This window comes from Chiloscyllium plagiosum, unplaced genomic scaffold (genome assembly GCF_037043375.1).
Source record: "Chiloscyllium plagiosum isolate Xiang-an unplaced genomic scaffold, Cpla_swu_hap1 HiC_scaffold_25, whole genome shotgun sequence".
NCBI lineage: Eukaryota > Metazoa > Chordata > Chondrichthyes > Orectolobiformes > Hemiscylliidae > Chiloscyllium > Chiloscyllium plagiosum.
Window position 1 is genome coordinate 30083941 of NW_028270163.1, and position 22217 is coordinate 30106157.

Sequence of the window (22217 nt, forward strand, 5' to 3'; positions counted from 1 at the left end):
AGCCATTGGGACTACAATTGCAATTCCTCTCAGGCTGCAATATGACATGAAGATGGAGTACGGGTAAATAGAAGAAAATCACCATGGCCAGCAATTTCTAAGTCAGCAAAACCTTCCAGGCAAGAGATAACAATATTTCCCATGTCATCACAAAGCCTCATACACAAGGAAAGATGCATGACCAAACCATCGGCGGCTTGTACCTCAAGCCAGATGATCTGCCAAGAATGAAATTGATTTCAAGAAGTTACATAGACAGAAATGTACCATGTGGTTCTGTTCGCCAAGCTGGGAATTTGTGTTGCAGACGTTTCGTCCCCTGTCTAGGTGACATCCTCAGTGCTTGGGAGCCTCTTGTCAAGCGCTTCTGTGATCTTTCCTCCAGCATTTATAGTGGTTTGTCTCTGCCGCTTCCAGTTGTCAGTTCCAGCTGTCCATTGCACATCGACCTGGACCCAATATACCGACCACTGCAACAAGCACTGAGGATGTCACCTAGACAGGGGATGAAACGTCTGCAACACAAATTCCCAGCTCGGCGAACAGAACCACAACAACGAGCACCCGAGCTACAAATCTTCTCATAGAAATGTACCATCTTCCTAGATGATTTCCACAATATCAGTTTCACTGATTAATTCGAATCCTTTGCAGGAGGTGCCATGTCTGTCTGCTCCTCTTCACCACTGATTTTCTGCTCCTCCCCCTTGTTATTTGCTTCCTCATCCTGCAAGAGAGAATAAGGAATGATACTGAATGTTTTGCTTAGTGTTTGGATTATATACATGGCCTTGTTGAAGACCTGCAATAACATGAAGACTTTGAGCTATGGATGTGAAGTTTGCTGCAATGGTAAAGTGGGTGAGGGTGTGGTGGAAAATTTGGAGGTTGCAGCTGTTGAGAATGTCAGAGATTTTTTTGGGTGAATGATGGAGATGTTACAATGCTCAATATATGCCAGGCTGGTGCATGAAATCACCCTCAAAATCACCTTGAAAAATTCAAATGGGAGAGGAATGGGGTGACAAATCAGAGAAAGGCTGTTCACTCCCTTTCCCGGTAGAATTGGTCAGGAGTTCATCTCCAAATCACTGACTATTTCTTTCTTGTGCTTGCTACTGATAGGGTCACTGGTGAACTTTTCAGCAGCCAAAGCAAGAGAAAGAAGCCCCTGACTGGAAGAAACACCAAGCCAAAAGGGAAGTAATTTGTTGGGGGAGCCTTTGACTGGGAGCAAGGAAAGGGCTGAACTACTTTCTGCTGAGGCTTCCTTTGGCTGAGGCTGGGGGTGGGGGGAGGGGACGTTGCTCTTTTGCTGGATTCAGACCTTCTGTCCAACAGGTCCAAGGAGTGGGTGTCAGTATCTGCCGGGGGAATGAATGAAAGGAGGAAATTGGAAAAATAAGGCCACTAGTGTTCAGGGAAGGAAGTGGTGACAGGAGAGAGGGTGTCTCTAAGTAAAATGGCAGAAAAGGAGTTGCAGGGGAAGGTGAGAGAAGGAGAGTACAAAGGGTTGAGGGGAAAGGAAGCTGGAAAGCAGGGAGAGTGAGACTGAGACTGCTAATGGGAGAGAAGGAGGTCGCAAAGAAAAGAACAGTTTTACACTTGTCAACAAAGAATTCCCAGCCAACTGAACTCCAGGAAAACTTGTAAGGTAATGAATTCCTTGCAGATAAATGTACAATCACTAACTTGAGGCTGCAAATGCTCCGGAGTTACATATAGTCAAAAATATCTAGTGGATGTATTTATAATAACAGTGTCAATGTTAAATATAATTCTGGGATTAATATCTGAGATATAGGAAAAAGATAGTAACTGCCTTATTAGGAAACCCCAGCATTCACATACACAATGAAAACACATTACTGTGACCTCACTATTCTGCAAGAAGTGTGTTTATCATAATTGCTTTTCACACGTAGAAGTGTAAGCCAGTTATTTTGAAAATAAAATATTTTGTTATTAAGTGATACCTGATGTCTTGCCCCAAAACAAACACTAAGTTGTCTAGGAAATTAATGCTTCCTGTAGGTTGTGGGTTTGTATTTATTGGATTTATTGATATTCATTGAGGACTTTGGAAAATTCTTCTAATTCTGCTTCTGTCAAAATATACTGCGTTAATACAAATCCAAATGTATTATTACTACGGTGACTGCAGCACCTAATAAATGAGCAATTGAGAATGAAAAAGGAACCCCTGAAATTGAAATATTAACTCTTGATAAAGTCTCAGGAAGAGTCCTTGAAAGAAAAATATTTTGACCCTTGGCTGTGATGCTTTGTTGCAGTGTGTAAGGTTGAAGGTGCAGTTGGTATGATATTACCGATCTTGACTACTGTGTCAGATCGTTGCAATCACTGTAAACAAATCCTCAGAGTAAGAATTCTTTCATTGACCTCCATGGTTACTTCCTCCAATTCCTCACAATATGCTTGTCTGATGGGCCTCCTGTCCCACAATGGAAGTTGGGATTGCCACCATCTTTCCATCTCCTAGCCTCTGGAGCTGCTTGAAAATATCATAGAGTTTTCTCTCCTTCCCTCACTATGGCCTGCTATTCTATTTCTCAGATGTCAAAAGAATAAGAACAAAGAAAATTTACAGCACAGGAACAGGCTCTTCGGCCCTCCAAGTTTGAGCCGCTCCAAATCCACTGTCTAAAGCTGTCACCCAATTCCTAAGCATCTGTATTCCTCTGCTCCCCACCTACTCATGCATCTGTCCGGACACATCTTAAATGAATCTATCGTGCCTGCCTCTACTACCTCTGCTGGCAACGCGTTCCAGGCACCTACCACCCTCTGTATGAAGTACTTGCCACATGTGTCCCCCTTGAACTTCTCACCTCTCACCTTGAAAGCATGACCTCTCGTTATTGAATCCTCACCCTGGGAAAAAGCTTATCTCTATCTACCCTGTCTATACTTTTCATGATTTTGTAGACCTCAATCAGGTCCCCCCTCAATCTCCTTCTTTCTAATGAAAACAATCCTAACCTACTCAATCTCTCTTAATAGCTAGAACCTTCCATACCAGACATCATCCTCGTAAACCTTCTCTGCACCCTCTCCAAAGTGTCCACATCTTTTTGGTAATGTGGCGACCAGAACTGTACACAGTATTCTAAATGTAGCTGAACCAATGTCTTTACAATTTTAACATGACCTGCCAGCTCTTATACTCAATACCCCGTCCGATGAAAGCGAGCATACCATATGGCTTCTTGACTACTCTATCCACCTGTGCAGCAACCTTCAGGGTACAATGGATCTGAACTCCCAGATCTCTCTGCTCATCAACTTTTCCCAAGGCTCTTCCATTTACTATGTAATTTGCTCTAGAATTAGACTTCCCAAAATGCATCACCTCACATTTGCATGGATTGAACTCCATCTGACACTTCTCCGCCCAACTCTCCAATTTATCTATAGTCTCCTGTATTCTTTGACAGTCCCCTATGCTTTCTGCTATTCCACCAATCTTCGTGTTATCTGCAAACTTGCTGATCATACCAACAGTGCCCTCTTTCAGATCATTTATGTATATCACAAGCAACAGTGGTCCCAGCACTGATCCCTGTGGAACACCACTGGTCATCTTTCTCCATTTCGAGAAACTCCCTTTCACTACTCTCTGTCTCCTGATGCTCAACCAGTTCTTTATCCACCTAGCTAGAACATCCTGCGCACCATGTGACTTCACTTTCTCCGTGTGGAACCTTATCAAACGCCTTACTAAAGTCCAGCTATATGACATCTACAGCCTTTCCTTCATCTATCAACTTGATCACTTCCTCAAAGAACTCTATTAAGTTGGTAAGGCACGATCTCCCCACACAAAACCATGTTACCTATCATTGTAATACACAGTGATCATGTCATACACGGGCAGTGTTTCACAGCCATTCCAAATCCTGACTGCAGTCAGGTTACATCCCCTCTTAAATAGGTGCTTTAAAAAGTGTGGGCTAGTTTTAATAATGCTGGGCTTGCACAAACCTTGTGTCTTCTGCATCCAGTTAGCAATGTGTTTTAGGACAGAGTTACACAGCACAACCATGAAGTTGAGCATTCAGCACTGAGTTTGTGTGCTGCTTGTCTCATTTCCACTGGGAGTGGGGTTATTTTTGCATTGCAATTTGTGCACCCTCTAATTTTCCAGTCTAAATTTGGAAGCACACAACTTCATTAAAGTACTTCAGCTGGAGGCCCACCTCCAGAAAGCAGGTTTAGTTTCTTGTCTCACGGTCCCAAATCCTTTAAAATTATTATTGAATATATCGGAAATGGGTATCCCTTTTCATTTTTTTTATTATGAAGTACATGACCTCCAACAAATACAGCCATCTTCCCCTTTTTCATTACAGGACAATCAGGAACCCAAAGGGATATATTCAAGCTTAAAATCTTACAAGTGCAGTGCCAAAATTTCTAATGTATGCTCCCAATGGAAGCTAGGAAATTTGCCATGTACTTTTCAAGCAATACTGAAGTGTGGATTATAACTAGACAATATTGTATGTGTGTTGCATTGAATAATTCAGGTAATTATTCTTGACCTTTTGTCTCACATGGAAGTTAAGGAGAACTGTCATCTTTTTCATTGGAAATGATTATGAGATTCAGTTGGTTGTATGTTTTGTCATATTAGATTGTAAAGAACAAAATAACACTGGTAACTGTTTATACATATCAATGCATTAACATAAGTTTGTTCAACTGACTTCAACATTTCCTATTATTGTATATATTAGATTAGAACCAAGTTCACTGACAGAATATCGATAGGTTGATTTTGAATTTCAGACCAGTATGAATTGTGACTTCCATGGCTCCTGACATCTGATGACCAGTGTTAGTGGAAGGTGTTAAAAAAGATTGTTTAATCCATTGCATCTCTTTTGATATCCAAGGGGGAAGCCATATCATTGAATACAATCAGACATTTGAATATATGTTTGATAGGCAGTTCTTCTTGAATTTCAAACTTGCATATTTAAATGTCCTTTGTCCTGATCTATTTTGAAAAGTATTTTCAATTGTGGTAATTCCATTAGCACTCCCATCTGAAATGAAGAGGATAGATCAAATACTTTCTGATCAGCAGCAAACTACCAAATAAAATTCCAGAGCAGTTATAGTGGATTAGAACAACAGATGGAATTATTTTGTTTCTTTCTTTCTGTAATGTTAGATATAGTTACTCTGCATCTGCTGCCTGTATTTTCTTCTGATTAACTATCATTTTCTGTTTAATAAATATGTTTGTCAGTTACTAGCTATGATGACTGTCAAGTGAAGATTCTATTATATTGTCATTGAGGATGATCACATCAGAGTTTAAGATACAGGAACAAGATCCCTGTTTTTCTTTTGGTTGTGTTTGTTGCCACTGCAATGGCAGTGTGTGCACTCATTGTCTCTGTAGTCACAGTGCCTATGGCACTCACTGCTGCAAGGTGCCTATATCAAAGAATAGCAGCAATAAAGCGAGTGTTTTTCAAATGTTTCAACTTGATCCAAATTCTGGGTTTGCGAGTTTGCTCACCGTCCCATTCCCAACACTGTCATCCTGTGTTGTTTCACTGTCTGTTATCACCAGGAACAAGCCGGCAGGGCAGCAAGACGGAGAGAGGCAGTGAGGGTTTAAGGTTGTGGCAATCGCAGTGGTAGCAACAGGTTGGTGAGCAGGAACTGAACAGGGAAGCAGAGTGCCAAGTGAGCAGGAGTAGTGGGACTCCAAGCAAAGCTCTAGGCGGTGTGAGGGTGACAATAGTCCTTGGATATGAGTGACCATGCGCATGTATATACGTGTGGAGTTAGCTCCCTATCCCAGCTCCAGGCATATATCAATGGCGTCAGTGGTGCTAACTTTCTCTGCCAGTGTGATGGTAAGAGATGCACCATTTTTTCACAAGAACAAAAAATGTTGTTTTCTTAAATAAACAGTGGAAGAGACTTCTCCATATTTGATTGTGTTTTGGGAATGTCACATTGGCAAGTGATTCCTCTAGACTACTCCATACACAATTACAATGATAACTTACTGTATACGGTGTATTACGATAGTTTGCAGGGTACTGTAAAAATATTTATGTCTACAAACTTAAAATAAAAGAAGATGCTATTAGATAATACAAGTCAAAGTTTATTTAACTTTTCAACATTTTAGCTGCTATGTGGAATATCTATGTGTCCTCGTTTGTGACTTTAACAGTGAATGATTATAATAATGCCATATAAACTGATAACAACACTGATTCTGTATTTTGCATGGAATCCCATTTTCATTTTTCTAATTCAACAGTTTTAAAGTTCTGCACAGCTGTTTACTAACACAATGCATGCAATTTGTTTCTTAATAGCACATAGTCCTGACAACTCATTTATGGGTTTTGTTGCCGAGAAACTGAACAACACTGAGAAAGAGGCTATTCAATCAAACAAGGTCAACAATATGGCAGTTGTGTACGGAAAGGATGCTAATATGTGGAAGGTAGGAAGAACTTTACTTATGGTTACTATATTTCTCTACGATCCAAACTCTGACCATCGAAACTAAAAAGTGAGAGAAAATGCATGAAAAAATGATCAAAAAGATCAATTTGACAGCACCGTAAACTGTGCATGGATTAGCACATAATTAATCCAAGTCTGGTGACTACTACACTAACAGCAAGTGAATTAAGTTTGAAATGATTTCACTGTCCAAGCAGCAATAAGCATATTGTTGATGACTTGGATACCTGAGTAGAGTTAAGCACTGTTACAAATAGCCAATACATCTTGGAGAGGAGGCACATTTTGGTCTGTCCAGGTGCTGGGAGTGTTGCAGGAATAGAATCCAACTTTGAAAACACAAAAATATGGCACAACTGTAGGGTTCTGGTTTGCAGTGTTATTTTCTGATTTTTACCTCATTTAAATCACTCCCAGATCCCTGGTTCAGGACAATGGAATTATTTAGGGAAAGGGAAATGAAGAGGCAATAGACAGGGATTTCAGGGCAAAAGAATCTCTGCATTTATTTAAAATACAAAGGTAATTACAATATAAGAAAATAGACAACACAATAAAATAAGGAAATTGACCCAATCAATACAGAGAGGAGCAGTAGTACTTTAAATATACGAGTAACTAAATAACCATGATAAGAATACTATCCTACTGACACACAGGAAACAACAGTGTTTAATTTCAGACTCTTTAATCAGAATTCCTACCCTTGGGCTCTCAATGCACTGTCACCACCCACCTTCCCGTCCCTGCTAACCATGTTGGAACTTTAGGGTCTCGGGATTTCATGCTCATTGCTCAAAATGCGGCTTTGAAGTGCACCCGGTTGCCGAGGTTCTTGCTGTCGGATCTCTTGGTTCGGAACAGGCCTGTGTCTGGAAGCTCATGTTTGGACAGCGCTTGGTTGGCATCCCCCCTCTCAGATGTCCTTTGTTCCGATGATGTTCTTGGTTCGGCTTCCTGATTCAGCTTCTCTGTTTGGCCTCTTGATTCAGCTTCTCTTGGGTCTTGTTTCAGAAGCTGCTTGTTGGGGGTAGAAGCCTGTGGGGAAGCTATTCTTGCAGAAACTTGTTGTTGAAAAAGGCCACAGTCTGCAGGTCAGATCAGGGCTGCCAGTTTTGTTGACATTAGGCCCTGTTATCTCTGCTCAAATCTGTAGTTTTCATTGAGCTCTTGATGTTTTCTTCTGAAGAAGTTTTGAAAGTCCAGGACTCTGTCCAATATCCAGGGTTTTGTCCTTATGTTTTATCATTTTTTCTTAACTTACATCCACAGGAAAGATCAACTTTTGAGCTATCAGACACAACACTTGCTGCCTTGGTGGATGATGTAGAAAAGAAGAGAATAGCCCTGTATCTGTGGGATAACAGGAGGCCCATCAGAACCACACTCAGAAACCAGTGAGATCGTTGTTGTGGAGGCAGAGTTCCTTAAAAGTGGCAACACGCATGGCCAAGGTGTTGAAGAAGACATAAGGCATGTTTGCCTTCATTGGCCAGAGCATGGAGTACAAGAGTTGGCAAACTATGTTGCAGCTATATAAAACTTTGTATATGTTGCAGCTATATAAAACTTTGTTAGGTCATATTTGGAGTATTGTGTGCAGTTTTGGTTGCCACACTACCAGAAGGACATGGAAGCTTTGGAGAGAGTGCAGAGAAGTTTCCCCAGGATGTTGCCTGGTCTCGAGAGCATTGGCTGTGAGGAAAGGTTAAAAAGGCTAGGATTGTTTTCACTGGAAAGATGGCGGCTGAGAGGAGACCTGATGAGATCTACAAAATTATGAGAGGCATCAATAGGGTGGATAATCAGAGGCTTTTTCTCCGGGGTTGAATTTTCAATTACAAGGGGGCACAGGTTCAAGGTGAGAGGGGGAAAGTTTAAGTGAGATGTGTGAGGGAAGTTTTTTATGCAGAGAGTACTAGGAGCCTGGAATGCACTGCCAGAAGAGGTGGTGGAAGCAGGCAAGTTGGTGACATTTAAGAGGCATCTGGATGGTTACATGAATAGGGACGGAATAGAGGGATATGGACCGAATAAGGGAGAAGGTTTATTTTTAGTTTAGTTAGGGCATGATGATCAGCACAGGCTTGGGGGGGGGCTGAAAGCTCTGTTACTGTGCTATACTTCTCTTTGTTCCTTGTTTGTTCTAATTGCAGAAGTCAAGTGTCAAGCACTGGGATGTCGTGACACAAGAAGTTCAAGGGTTCACAGAAGTGGTCAGCATCAGTGAAAGCATCTTCAAATACCAAAAATGACAAGAGCACCATCAGTTTCAGCACTGTTCAATTCAGTACAGCCTCATCTTTCATGTACCAATCATTTCTGTAGTTGGGGCACAAACTTGCCAACCATGTGCTGTACTGTAGCCTTAAGCACTGAGCACAGCTATAAGCCTCACATTCATATTCCCATATATGCTTGCACACACAGCGTATTATTCTCCTTTTGCAGCAACAAGTATCAAAACAGGCCCCAATGCAGTACTAGAAAATGTTGTCATTTCTTGCAGAATAGGGGAAAGCACAAATAGAGGCAGCAGGAAGGACCTGGCGGGCAGTGGAGGAACAAAGCAGTGATTACAAAGTTACCCGTGCAGTCATTGTCTCAAATATTGACACAGGGCTGAATTTTTTGCAGGGACTGAAAGAGTTTCCACCTTTGCGAAAATGGTGCCAGTGACCCAATTCCAGAAGAACCATCCCAAACCTGGCACCCATGAAGGTGGGAGCTGGTGGGCTTATAGTTGGCTCATTTGTGATTTAGGAAGGGTGTTGCAAATATGGGTGTTGCTTTTAAGTGGATCCAATTTTTGTCAATGTAATGTTGAAAACATTGTGGACCTTACTCTTGTCAGGAGGAGGATTTATGTTACCAGAGTTCTTTTGACAGGTAAGGGTGCCTTTCCGATAATTTTAGAGACACCTTTCAGAGAGGGAAGGTATCTTCTGGGAGAGGTCATGTACTTTTGAGAATTATTAGAATTTTTTTTAAATAGACATAATGGGCAGAATATTACAGGGGTCTGAGCAATGTAGGCTCTGATGAGATGTGTGGCAGAGTCAAGCAACAAGACTGAAAAGGTCGATTTTGACATCTGGATCAACATCACACCATCTTTTATGCATTTCACAAGTGGTACTGCTATAGTCTTGCTAGGGAACAGCAAGCTGCCAAAAAGCTTTCTGGTTGAGCTTTACCCTTTCCTAGCATATCCCATCCCAACTGCCAACTGATCCAGACTTTGTCAGATGTAGAGAACGGTTCCTTGCCTCAGCTCTTCCTCAACCTTGAAATTGTAATAACATTCAGAAACACCTCTAACACGTTGATTTCCCTTAATTAACCTTACTTTTTACTTATTCATGCCAGTACACTGGCACAGATTTTGAAGCCACAAAATAATGCTTATTGTGAAAGATTTTCACAAAACAAATATTATTTAATTGATGGCCAGAACAAAGTGCTTTGAATGTTTCAACAATAAAAAGCCATTATCTCAGCTATTTCTACAATACTTTACAGCATCACGGGACTGGTTTCTTGAATGTGCTCTTGCACTAAGGAGACTGGCCCATCATGTAGAATCATAAAGTCATAGAGATATACAGCACAGAAACAGACCCTTCTGTCCAACTCATCCATGCCGACCAGATATCCTAAATTAATCAAGTCCTATTTGACCATATCCCTCTAAACCCTTCCTATTCATGTACCCATCCAAATGCCTTTTAAATGTTATAATTGTATCAGCCTCTACCACTTCCTCTGGCAGCTCATTCCATACACGGACAACTCTCTGCATGAAAACATTGCCCCTTAAGTCCCTTCTAAATCTTTCTCCTCTTATCTTAAACCTATGCCCTCTAGTTCTGGACTCCTCCAACCCAGGGGAAAGACTTGTCTATTTACCCTATCCATGCCCCTCATCATGTTATAAACCTCTATAAGGTCACCCCTCAGCCTCTGACACTCCATGGAAAACAGCTCCAGCCTTTTCAGCCTCTGTTGTGGTTCTGTTCGCCGAGCTGGAAGTTTTTGTTGCAAACGTTTCGTTCCCTGGCTAGGCGACATCATCAGTGCTTGGGAGCCTCCTGCGAAGCGCTTCTTTGATGTTTCCTCTGGTGTTTATAGTGGTCTGTCCCTGCCGCTTCCGGTTGTCGGCAGGGACAGACCACTATAAACACCGGAGGAAACATCAAAGAAGCGCTCAGCAGGAGGCTCCCAAGCACTGATGATGTCGCCTAGCCAGGGGACGAAACGTTTGCAACAAAAACTTCCAGCTCGGCGAACAGAACCACAACAACGAGCGCCCGAGCTACAAATCTTCGCACAAACTTTTTCAGCCTCTCCCTATAGCGCAAACTCTCCAAACCTGGCAACATTCTTGTAAATCTTTTCTGAAGCCTTTCAAGTTTAACAACATCCTTCCGGGAGGAGGGAGACCAGAATTGCACACAATATTCCAAAAGTGGCTTAATCAATATCCTGTACAGCCGCAACATGACCTCCCAACTCATGAACCCAATACTCTGACCAATAAAGGAAAGCATATCAAATGTCTTCTTCACCACCCTATCTCCCTATGACTCCACTTTTAAAAAAGAATGAACCTGCTTCTGTCCAACAGAATTTATTGCCGTTAAGTTATTTCTCCTAGTTTTACAAATGCCCATCTCTTGTTGTTAAACCCAACAGGTATTAAAAATGATGAATAAATCAGATTAATTTATCTGACATTAATTAATAGATATGTATTTTGTTCAATAGTTTTTCATAGCTTTTGAATTTATTTATTCTGCACAGATACAAATAAAATTTTTTTTTCAGATTTAATAATTCTTACTCAGTTAACAAGAATGCTTTCTTTATCTAAAGCTTGCTTGATCTTCCTGTTTGATTTACTGTGATTCAAACAGAATTTAATTTTTAAAACTCAAAATAAATCTTGCTGAGCTATTTTCAGCTTGAAGATATTGCACTTCTTCATTGGGAATAGAAGAACCTGAGACAGTGGAGAGGTTACTTAGTCCCCTAGATCCTGGTCCTTCATTCAATTAAATCACAGATCTGTATTCTGACTTCATCTACCCTCCTGGGTTCTGTAAAACTAAATACCTTTGCATAATGAAAATATATTGGTCTCAGTTTTTACATTTTCAATTGGAGTAGTCTCGTTAGCTTTTTGGAAAAAGCATTTGAGATTTTCACTGTTCTTTGCGTGAAGAAGTGTTTCACAGTACAACTGCAGTTGTTCTCTTGTGCCACATGTCATTCATACAGCATTAAAAGCTGAACATTATTTTGGTTCATGTTTATGACTGCACCATTTGCATTGCCTACTAGGCTTGCCTTGGCTATCATGCAGATGGTGAACAGATTACATGTAAACTGCAGATTCTGTCTACCCATTAGTATTGTTTGATCCACTATGGCTTGTCTTACAGATTATCTTTTTGTAATGCAGTTTATTGGAGTATAGGCTAGCACAACCTGGATTGCACTGTCAACAAGCTCTCTCTCCATAAAATCACATTGATGTCTTTGGTCTCAATATCTACTTATGAAGTGATCAATTGGTTTTGTTGATTAATACCTAAAAGACTTTAATTCCAGATAATATATTCTGAACTTCACTCATAAATGATTCTCTTGTCTTGACTGGATTTGATCTGGATTTTTCAGATGGTTTATATATTCAGTGTGTAGACGCCTTCATTTCCTAAAACAATTTGAATTTTATTGATTGGTTTATCTGGTTCAGAAATTTTGAATTGGATAAAACAATGCTTGCCATGTTGTCAGAACAAAGTGAATTCAGATGTGGGATCTGTTGTCTTCCCCAAGCGAGTGTTGGAAATTCTGTGATCATTTTGCAGCATTCTACATGCTGACTGGAACTTAAAACCTGTATACACACCCCCAGTCCTGAAGAAGGGTTACATCCGAAATGGTGGCTTCTCCACCTCCTGATGCTGCCTGGCTTGCTGTGTTCTTCCAAACTCCTGCTTGTCTACATTCAAGTATCTTTCAGCACTTTTTGGGTTAACTTCATGCCGAGTTGCAATAGCTTTGGCAGTCACAGCCTTACCTGATCAGAACAGTGCTTAATGCAGTGGTAGTGTTGTTGAGGTTAAGTGAAACAGTGAAAAGGTCTCAAAAGGTTTATTGTAGCTGTTAGAAACTGTTACTGAATAAATATTTCTTCTCAAGCTAGTCTGCAGATTTTACATTCGGCAGCAATTAACTCCCTGGTCTGAGAGTTCTGCTAAAAGTGATGTTCAATCCAATCTCTGCTTTTAAGTTTGGCTCCTGAATAAATGTCACAGCAGATCAATTTTACGATTTAAGCTCTTCTAGATTTGAACAATGTTACTGGGACCCAATGTCAGGTGGTTGAAACAAGGTGTGATTCTAAAACAAAGTACATGTACAAAATTCTGACAAACTACAAAATTATTACACATGCTGAGCCTTTTCATTCTTGATTTCCTTCTACACCTAGTTCTATATTCAGCTGGATATGGAATGATAGAGACTTGTGTGGATTACAATCAAATCATCAAAATCATCCTGCCAATATAGATTCTGAGACATAAAGTCATAGAGTCGGTCCGTCTTGTCTGTACTGATCAGATATCCCAATGTCCCATTTGCCAGTATTTAGTCCATATCCCGCTAAACCCTTCCTATTTATATACCCATCCAGATGCCTTTTACATGTTGCAATTGTACCAACTTCCACCACTTCCTCTGACAGCTCATTCCATACACACACCACCCACTGCGTGAAAAAGTTACCACTCAGGTCCGTTTTAAATTTTTCCCCTCTCACCTTCTAGTTTTGGACTCGCCAGCCCTGGAAAAAAGGCCTTGGCTATTCACTCTATCCATGCCCCTCATGATTTTGTAAACCTCTATAAAATCACCCCACAGTCCTCAATGCTCCAGGGAAAATGGCCATAACCTATTTAGCTTCTCCCTATAACTCAAACACTCCAGTCCCAACATCCTTATAAATTGTCCCTGCACCCTCTCAAGTTTAACGACATCCTTCCTATAGAAGGGTGACCAGAATTGTACACGGTATTCCAAAAGTAGGATCACAAATGTCCTGCACAGCCATCTCCTATATGTTCTGACCAATGAAGGTCAGGGATCCAAATGCTTTCTTCACCACATAGTCTACCTGTGTCTCCACTTTCAAGGAGCTATGCACGCACACCGAGGTCTCTTTATTTGGCAACACTCCCTAAGTCCTGTCATGATTTGCCTTACCAAAATGCAACATCCTGATACTGAAGGTATACTTAAGAATCAAAAATCTTTAGAAACCACCTATTGCCATTATGTTACCTTCTTTTAGATATAAACAAACGAATCACAAAGATCAATGACACAATAATCTGGATTCTTTACTTAAAGTTAAAGCTATTTATAATGTTATTGGGAGACAATGTATCTCTATCCATGGTGCTTCAAACTGCCCAACAGGTAATATGGTTAATGATTGACAATAGATTAATATATGCCCCCTTAAAAGTGTATGCATATCACATTGTAACAGCATTCTGTTTCTCTCGTTTTCTCTGATCAAACCTTCCATCACAGCATGCTATGCTGATTAACCTTCCAGCATTGTCATCCCACTCACCGTTCTTAATTAGATGACAAGCTTTATCTCCACGCCAATTAAAGGTGTACCCCTATTTCCCGGGAAGTGCTTTTGACAGCTGGGAACAATATCAAATTGTTTCTTGCTCCTGCAAGATAGACCTGCCTTTTGAGCTATTGACCCAGATTTTTCAGTCAGTAGCAAAATAACTATTCACCACTGATGAAGTTTACTGTAGCCAATAACCTTTGCATGAACTTTTGATTGGAAATCTATAGTTATTAGAGTCGCTCTTTACCCCAACGCCCTCTACAGATGAGCAGCAGCTTCAGCCAATCTTATTGAAGAATTTTCACTGATATTGACAGAAATCTTTGTATCCTCTTTGGCCACAGGTGAGGTCCCAGAGGACTGGAGAACAGTCAATGTTGTCCCACTGTTTAAGAAGTGTAGCAGGGATAATCCTGGAAATTACACTTCAGTGATGGGGAAATTATTGGAGAAGGTTCTCAGGGAGAAAGTCTATGCGCAGAAGCAAATTGACTTATTAGTGATAGATAGCACAGTTTTGTGTGGGGGAGGTTGTGCCCCACTAACTTAATCAAGTTTTTTGAGGAGGTAACAAAGATAATTGATGATAGAAAAGCAGTTGATGTTGTCTATATGGACTTCAGTAAAGCCTTTGACAAGGTCCCTCATGGCAAACTGTTATAAAAGGTGAAGTCACATGATATCGGGGTGAGCTGGTAAGATAGATGTAGAACTGGCTTAGTGATAGGAGACAGAGGGTAGTGGTGGAAGGATGCTTTTCAGAATAGAGGGTTGTGGCTAGTGATGTCCCACTGGGATCAGTACTGAGACATCTGCTGTTCATGGTCTATATAAATGATTTGGAGGAAAATGTGGCAGGTCTAATTAGTAAGTTTGTGGATGATACAAAGAATTGTGGAGTTGCAGATAGTATGGAGGATTGTTAGAGGACACTGCAGGATATAGATCATTTGGAGGCATGGGCAGAAAAATCACAGATTGAGTTTAATGCAAACAAATGTGAAGTGATGCATTTTGAAAGTTCAAGTACAGGTGGAAACTATACAGTGAATGGCAGAACCATTAGGAGTATTGATATGCAGAGTGATCTGGGTATGCAGGTTCACAGCTCCCTGGAGGTCACAGTGAAGTTAGATAAGGTAATAGAAAAGAGACTTATGGCATGCTTGCCTTCATTGGCTGTGGCATTGAGTATAAGGATAGCCAAGTTATGCTGCAGTTTTAGAGAACTTTAGTAAGGCCACACTTGGAATATTGTGTACAGTTCTGGTCATCACACTACCAGAAGGATATGGATGCTTTGATGAGGGTACAGAAAAGGTTTACCAAGATGTTGCCTGATATGGGAATTTTAGCTATGAAGAAAGGCTGAATAGACTGGGTTTGTTTTCATTTGAACACAGGAGGTTGAGGGACAACCCCAATAGAAGTTTTTAAGATTGTGAATGGCATGGATAGAGTGGAAAGTATAAGGCTTTTGTTGGAGGGGTCAAATACTAGGCAACACGGGTTTAAGGTACAGGGAGGAGATATGTAAAAGAGATGTGCGAGGCACGTTTTTCACATAAAGAGGGGTGAGTGCCTAGAACACGCTGCCAGAGGAGGTGGTAGAAGAAGTCACAATAGCAGCTTTCAAGAAGCACCTGGACTAATACATGAATTGAAAGGGAATAGAGGGATATGGATCTTATAAGTGAAGACAGTTTTAGTATGGAGGAGCAAAATGTGGCGGTGCAGGCTTAGCGGGCCAAAGGGCGTGTTCCTGAGCTGTATTGGTTTTTTTCTTTGAAACACAGTGGAGACAGGGGTTATTTTGTTGAAAGGGTGAATGCTGATATGTTGTGCATTTCAGGAATGCCTGTTTGCAAATTTGGTTTCAGCACAAAATGTTCATAATTAATGCCAGTTTATTAAATCTGTATTTACTTTAAAGTGTAATCAGTGATACCATCAAATTGAGCACTCAAAGATTGTATACTTGCAAATTTAATGGACTAGGATGTTGCAGGGATTACCCAACCATTTATTTATGACACATTTCAAGATAATTCAGGGACTGAGGAGGAGGACCAACAGACTCAGCCCAAGATCTCCTGATGGAGGTATCACTTAGGAGGATAAGTGTTTAGAGCACCAGCAATAAAGGAGTCCCCAGCTTTTTTTTTATTTGTGTATTTATTGGATAATTGATAAGTAAGAACAGCACCTCGTGCCCTTCATTTACTTTAATCCTGAATGTCTTAAACTATAGTGAAACTTAGGGCTGAGAAAAGCAAATCAGACAGTAACTTGTTGAGTTAACTGCAGATATCTGGATGGAGTAAGTTACTGACAGATTTAAACTCTAATAATGGTGAGTTATGATGCTGCTGTTCTTCGTAGCTGGTGCTACTATGAGATCTGCTGTCATACGACATGGTCATCTGTCTTAGACAATCCTCACATTTCCACTGTAGCTCAACTGCAGCCACTCTATGATGTCTGTTGTCTAACTTGCCCTACGTTGATCCCTTTTTGTACTGCCCCCTACTTTGCGCTCTGCAACCTTTCCGTTTTGATCAAAACACCAAACTACTGACATTTTGTTTTGTTGATACAATCGGTTCTGCTATATCGCATGTTTCTTTAATGTAAATTGGCTATAACACAATTGAAGAATTTAGACCATTATTTGTAAAACGCAAACTTTCCTTACCTGTATTGGCTTTAATGTGATTCCAGTCCCGTTGGTTTAAGTGGTGCTGCTATTACACAATTTTTTAATAACACAGGATTGCACAAGAATGGAGCTACCACATAACATCAGAGCAGACTGTATCATTCCTTTAGATTTCATTTCCTTGTGCAGTCTTATAATCAGTACATAGAACTTGAGGTATATGTCTTAGTATTTCCATTTCATAGGCTTTTATTTTATGCTGTAGATCTTACTGTCCAGGTTTCTGAAGCAAAAAGTAAGTTGGGTAGAATGTTAAACATTATAAGGATTTTCCATGTTACAAGCTTTAGTTTTTCTACTGAGAACACGTCCATCATCTTCCAATGTTATTTTTACTATCCGAACCATAATGATCTGTTTAGTTGTTTAAGGTCAGAAGGTCATCACCAATATTAAGCAGACTGACATCATGTCGAAGTTGCTTTGTGAAATGCAAATAACAAAAGCACCAGATGGAAAATAAGCTTCTTGGTATTGTGTGATACGAGATATCATTACAAGAGCCCTCATCTGGTGAAAGATCTGTATCAAATGGGTGAGAATGATTATATAATGCAAAGAGCCTATCTGCCTGCATTATAAATGTCTGAGTTGTGATTTCCTTTCACAGACAAAACTATAAATGTACTTCGAATCGTATAAATGATTCACTGTGTCAATACATTTTTCTGTGTCAAGGTTCTTATTTGAAATGCTTTCACTGCATATGAGGCATAAAAAATGAGAACAGTTTTTACTGCAAATTATATGGTTGAAAATGCATAGCTATTTCTTGCTGTCAACAAAATCATGTTGTATTCCTTTGCTGTTATTTCTAGCCCTGTGTAAAAATTCCTGTTCCAATTTCTACTTTTATTTTAGACTTTCTAATGTATTTACTGCACTATTATCTTTCATCAATCTTCATCAGAGCATTAGTTTCTCTGAGGGTCCAACTTTATGTCATAGGTAGGCATGGCATCTGAATGTGACCTAGCCAAGAAAAGTAGTTAACCAGGAAGGGTACAGTATTGCCTTCTGATTAAATTTAAAACAGCTATTATAGAGGTGGAAGACAACCAGCCAACTGCACTGTAATTCTTTAATACAACTTATCTCATTTCATGTAGATTTCAATCAAGTTTGTGATCAAAACATGTACTTTAAATCACATTTCAGCATGTCATAAAAACACATAGGTTTGATTGTTTTCTGCAGTCACAATGCTAAGCAATTTGTTTGATATGGGTCATCAACACAACAGCGTAGTTTATTCTGTTTGAAATGATTTCTTTTGAACCTATCGACTATCATTAACTTTGTGATCTTCAGGGAAAGGCGAAGTATCTTGAAGTTATTAATAAGTACATGGAAATCCATGGAACTGTTTACTACGAGACACACTGGCCACCAGAGATGCCTATGTTTGTCAAAAACCATGGCCTACTACCTCAACATGAGCTACAAAGACTACTAAGGAAAGCAAAGGTATTGAATCTTTCTCTAGTGATAACCCTGTCAGTACTGCTGATAATACTTTTTTGCATCTACCTTCATTAACATTGCAATTTTTAAAAAATAATCTGTTTCCAATTTTCATTGATTCAAATAAGCAATTATTTTGTATTATAAAATAACAGTTAAACATTTAATTGACATATGAATATTATAGTATTCCCATTGTTGTTGTTATGTAATTTTTAACTGATGAAATTCAATTATTTTCAGCTTCATATCTTTTAGTTTTACTATTGGTGACCTTCTTGAATAAGCATACTTCAAGTGAAAGAGGTTTAATTAGACCATTCATTAAAAAACAACCTTAACTTTGAAGCTGTATCAGATTAGCTGTTCAAAGATGACATGGACATTTAAACTTTAGAAATATTTTGGTAAGCCACTTTTCCTTGTCCCTTGGTGATGGAATTAAATAGATACATAGAATTTTGCATTACATGCATTATTAAGAGGACACAACATTTTTTTTCAATTCATTCAGATGATTTAGGAGTTGCCAACTCAGCTAGTATTTATTGCCTGTGCCTAATTGACTTGGAGAAAGTGGTGGTGAGCTGCACCTTGCAGTGTTACAGTCCATGTGCTGCATAGGTACACTTAGAGTGTTGCTAGGGTGGTAACTCCAGAAGATGGACCCAGCATTGCTGAAGGAATGGCAATATGGTTGCAAGTCAGAGTGGTGTGTGACTTGCTTTTTTTTTAATGTATCTGCCACCTTGTCCCTCTTAATATAGAAGTTGCAGATTTGGAAACTGTTTTCTAAAGAGCCTTACTGAATTGTTGCAGTATTGATGTAGGTGGTTGACATTTGCTGCTGTGTTTTGGTGATAGAGGAAGTTATGTTGAATGTGTTGGATGAGTTGCCAATCAAGTGGGCTGCTTTCTCCTGGATAATGTTAATGAATTTTATTGCAGCTATTTTCATCCAGGTAAGTGGAGCATATTCCATTACACTCCTACTATTAACTTCTAGATGGTGGACAGGCTTTGAGGAGTCAGGAGGTAATTTATTCATCACAGAATTCCTAACGTTTGACTTGCTCTCCTAGCAACAGTATTAATATGCTGACCCAGTTCACTTTCTGGTCACTGGTATCCCCAGGATGTTAATAGTGGGTGATGGTCGTGACAATGAATGTCAATGGAAAATGCTTAGGCTCTCTCTTGTTGGAAATGGTGATTCTCTGGTATTTGTATAGAGGAAATATTACTTTTGACTCATCAATCTTAGCCTGAATGTTACCTAGGTCTTTCTGCGTCCAGACAAAGACTTGTTCAGTATTTGAGGAGCAGCCAATCATCAATGAGCATCCTCCCTTCTATGGTGAAGAGAAGATAAATTTGAAGCATCTGACGGTGTTTGGTTGGAGGAACTCCAGCAGTAATCTCTGACAGCTCTGTTGATTAACCTCCAACAACCACAAAGATTGAACGATTATTTTGCTTTCATATATTTGTTATAGTACTAAGTTACTGTTTTTTTGATCAATCTTCTTTCAAACAGGCATCAGAGCTGGGGATTAGAAATTGCATTCAATGACTGAAAGTTAAAAGTGGAGTTAATGGACATTGGCAGTCACATGCAGTTCTGGTCTCCTTCCTATCGGAAAGATGTTGTGAAACTTGAAAGGGTTCAGAAAAGATTTACAAGGATGTTGCCAGGGTTGGAAGATTTGAGCTATAGGAAGAGGTTGAATAGGCTAGGGCTATTTTCCCTGGAGCGTCAGAGGCTGAGGGGTGACCTTATAGTGGTTTACAAAATCATAAGGGGCATGATAGGATAAATAGACAAATTATTTTCCCTGGGCTGGGGGAGTCCAGAACTAGAGGGCATAGGTTTAGGGTGAGAGGAGAAAGATATAAAAGAGACCTAAGGGGCAGAGGGTGGTGAGTATATGGAATAAGCTGCCAGAGAAAGTGGTGGACGCTAGTACAATTGCAACATTTAAAAAGCATCTTGATGGGTATATGAATAGCAAGGGTTTGGAGGGATATGGGCCAAGTGCTGGCAAGTGGGACTAGATTGGGTTGGAATACTGGTCGGCATGGATGAGTTGGATCGAAGGGTCTGTTTGATGCTGTATACCTCTATGACTCTATGGTACTAACGTGTTTGGCAGGACAGAGATGATTAAGCAGCCCTGTAGGAGGGATCCTGGTCTTCTCCTGCAAGGACCCAAAAGTGTCCCTTCATACAGTGTGAGGAGCCTGAAGTCATGCATACCTCCACCCATCCATTGTCTCTCTGCTTTGTTATGGGCTATCTTCTCCTGCAAGAAGAAAGTGGTGTGTATGGGGGTGGGGAGGGGAGGGGAGAAGAGTGAGATGATACTGGGTGGCATGGCTGTCAGTTCTGATGCATGTAGGGAGAAGATGGTGAGATGTTGTGAAGGACTGAGGAGGCTGCACAGAGGGCATGCAGCATTAATGTTGTGGGAGGCTGATGGGGGAGAAAGGGTGAGGGAGGATGTGGTAGAGCTTGAGCCTTGGCAGTGGCACTGAGATAGTGAGTATAAGATATGAATTGGCAGAGAGAAGACAATGGAATTTACTCTTACCCTCAAGGAGCGGAGAAAGGCATTGACCCTCTGGCAACACTGTTAACCATGCCTCTGCACTTTTGAGACATCATTAACATGGGCAGCAAGCTCAGACCTAGCTGGGAGGGTTTGTTGGCGTGGACCCCTCTGCCACTCAAACATTTGCCCTATTCTTCACCTCCATGCAGGTCCCCTTATTTGACATCTTGTAGACTTGTTCTTCAATGAGCAGGAGGTATTCAGAATGTTAATGTTTATCTGGGTGCACTGCAGCATTTTAAAAATGGTGTGGGCACACTGGTTTGTAGTCTTTGGGCAGATATCGAATGGCAAATTGTTGTGGCAAGAGCAAGTGAAAAGATAGGGTAGAAATTCAATGCGAGAGGTGCAGTAGGTGTAGAGCAGACAAATAATGTGGTGCATTTGGTAGACTAGCGTGACAAAGGATTTTTTTAGATTAGATTAGATCTAAAAATGAATCTACACCTTACAGTGGAAAGCCCCCCAGAAAGCCCAACACAGCTTGGATTTAACCAAAACATAATTAAGACTTCTATTGACCCATTCCAGCATGCTCTCTGCAAACATGGTACATGTGATAATTCTATTATATTAGTCTTCGAATGATATGTGTGCATATTCTAGTTGGCTGTTTGTCTAGTATCAGCTCATTGCTGGGTGACATTCCTCCTCCAGTGAACATCATTCCTGTGGCAAGTGTTGTTAGCACTATAAACGTAGTTGCTGATCCATTGTCCTTTCTGGGGAAAACTGGATCTCTGGGACAGTGATTGTTCAGTAATCTGTGCACGTTGTGATATTACATTCTCCTGCTGAGGAGCAGCTTCAGTTATCTGTTTAAGTCTGCAGTTGAAGACTGTGGTACTGGAAAAGCACAATTGGTCAGGCAGCATCCGAGGAACAGAAAAATTGACATTTCGAGCATAAGCTCCTCATCGGGAACTGTACCTGTCTGCAGTTGTGACAATATAGCTGGTCATTCACAGTCACAACTGCTCTACACAGGTCCCCAAGTTGCCAAACGTGTTGACCTTGTGAAAATAGACACAAAATATTTATTCAAAGCTTGCCTATTCTCTTATTCCCCATAATAATTTCTTCTCTCTCTGCTTCTGCTCTTATTGATGCTCCTAGCACAAATACAAAGCAAGTTTCACATGGAAAAGCCTCAGAGACAGCAACTGAGTTAAATATTGCTTGAAGTATTACAAGCATTGAGCTAATTTCAAATTCTAACCACTTGCTATGTGGA

The 22217-nt window shown here is 40.3% G+C and overlaps 1 protein-coding gene across 3 annotated transcripts in view; it reads left to right on the plus strand.

Moving 5' to 3' along the window:
• mgat5b (alpha-1,6-mannosylglycoprotein 6-beta-N-acetylglucosaminyltransferase B) overlaps positions 1-22217 on the plus strand; it is an 876343-nt gene that overhangs the window by 765498 nt on the left and 88628 nt on the right. For all 3 annotated transcript variants that reach the window (XM_088000554.1, XM_043714644.2, XM_043714643.2), the window contains 2 exons: positions 6372-6502; positions 18219-18374. In XM_088000554.1, the coding sequence (XP_087856680.1) occupies positions 6372-6502; positions 18219-18374 (287 nt within the window). The remainder of the gene's footprint in view (positions 1-6371; positions 6503-18218; positions 18375-22217) is intronic.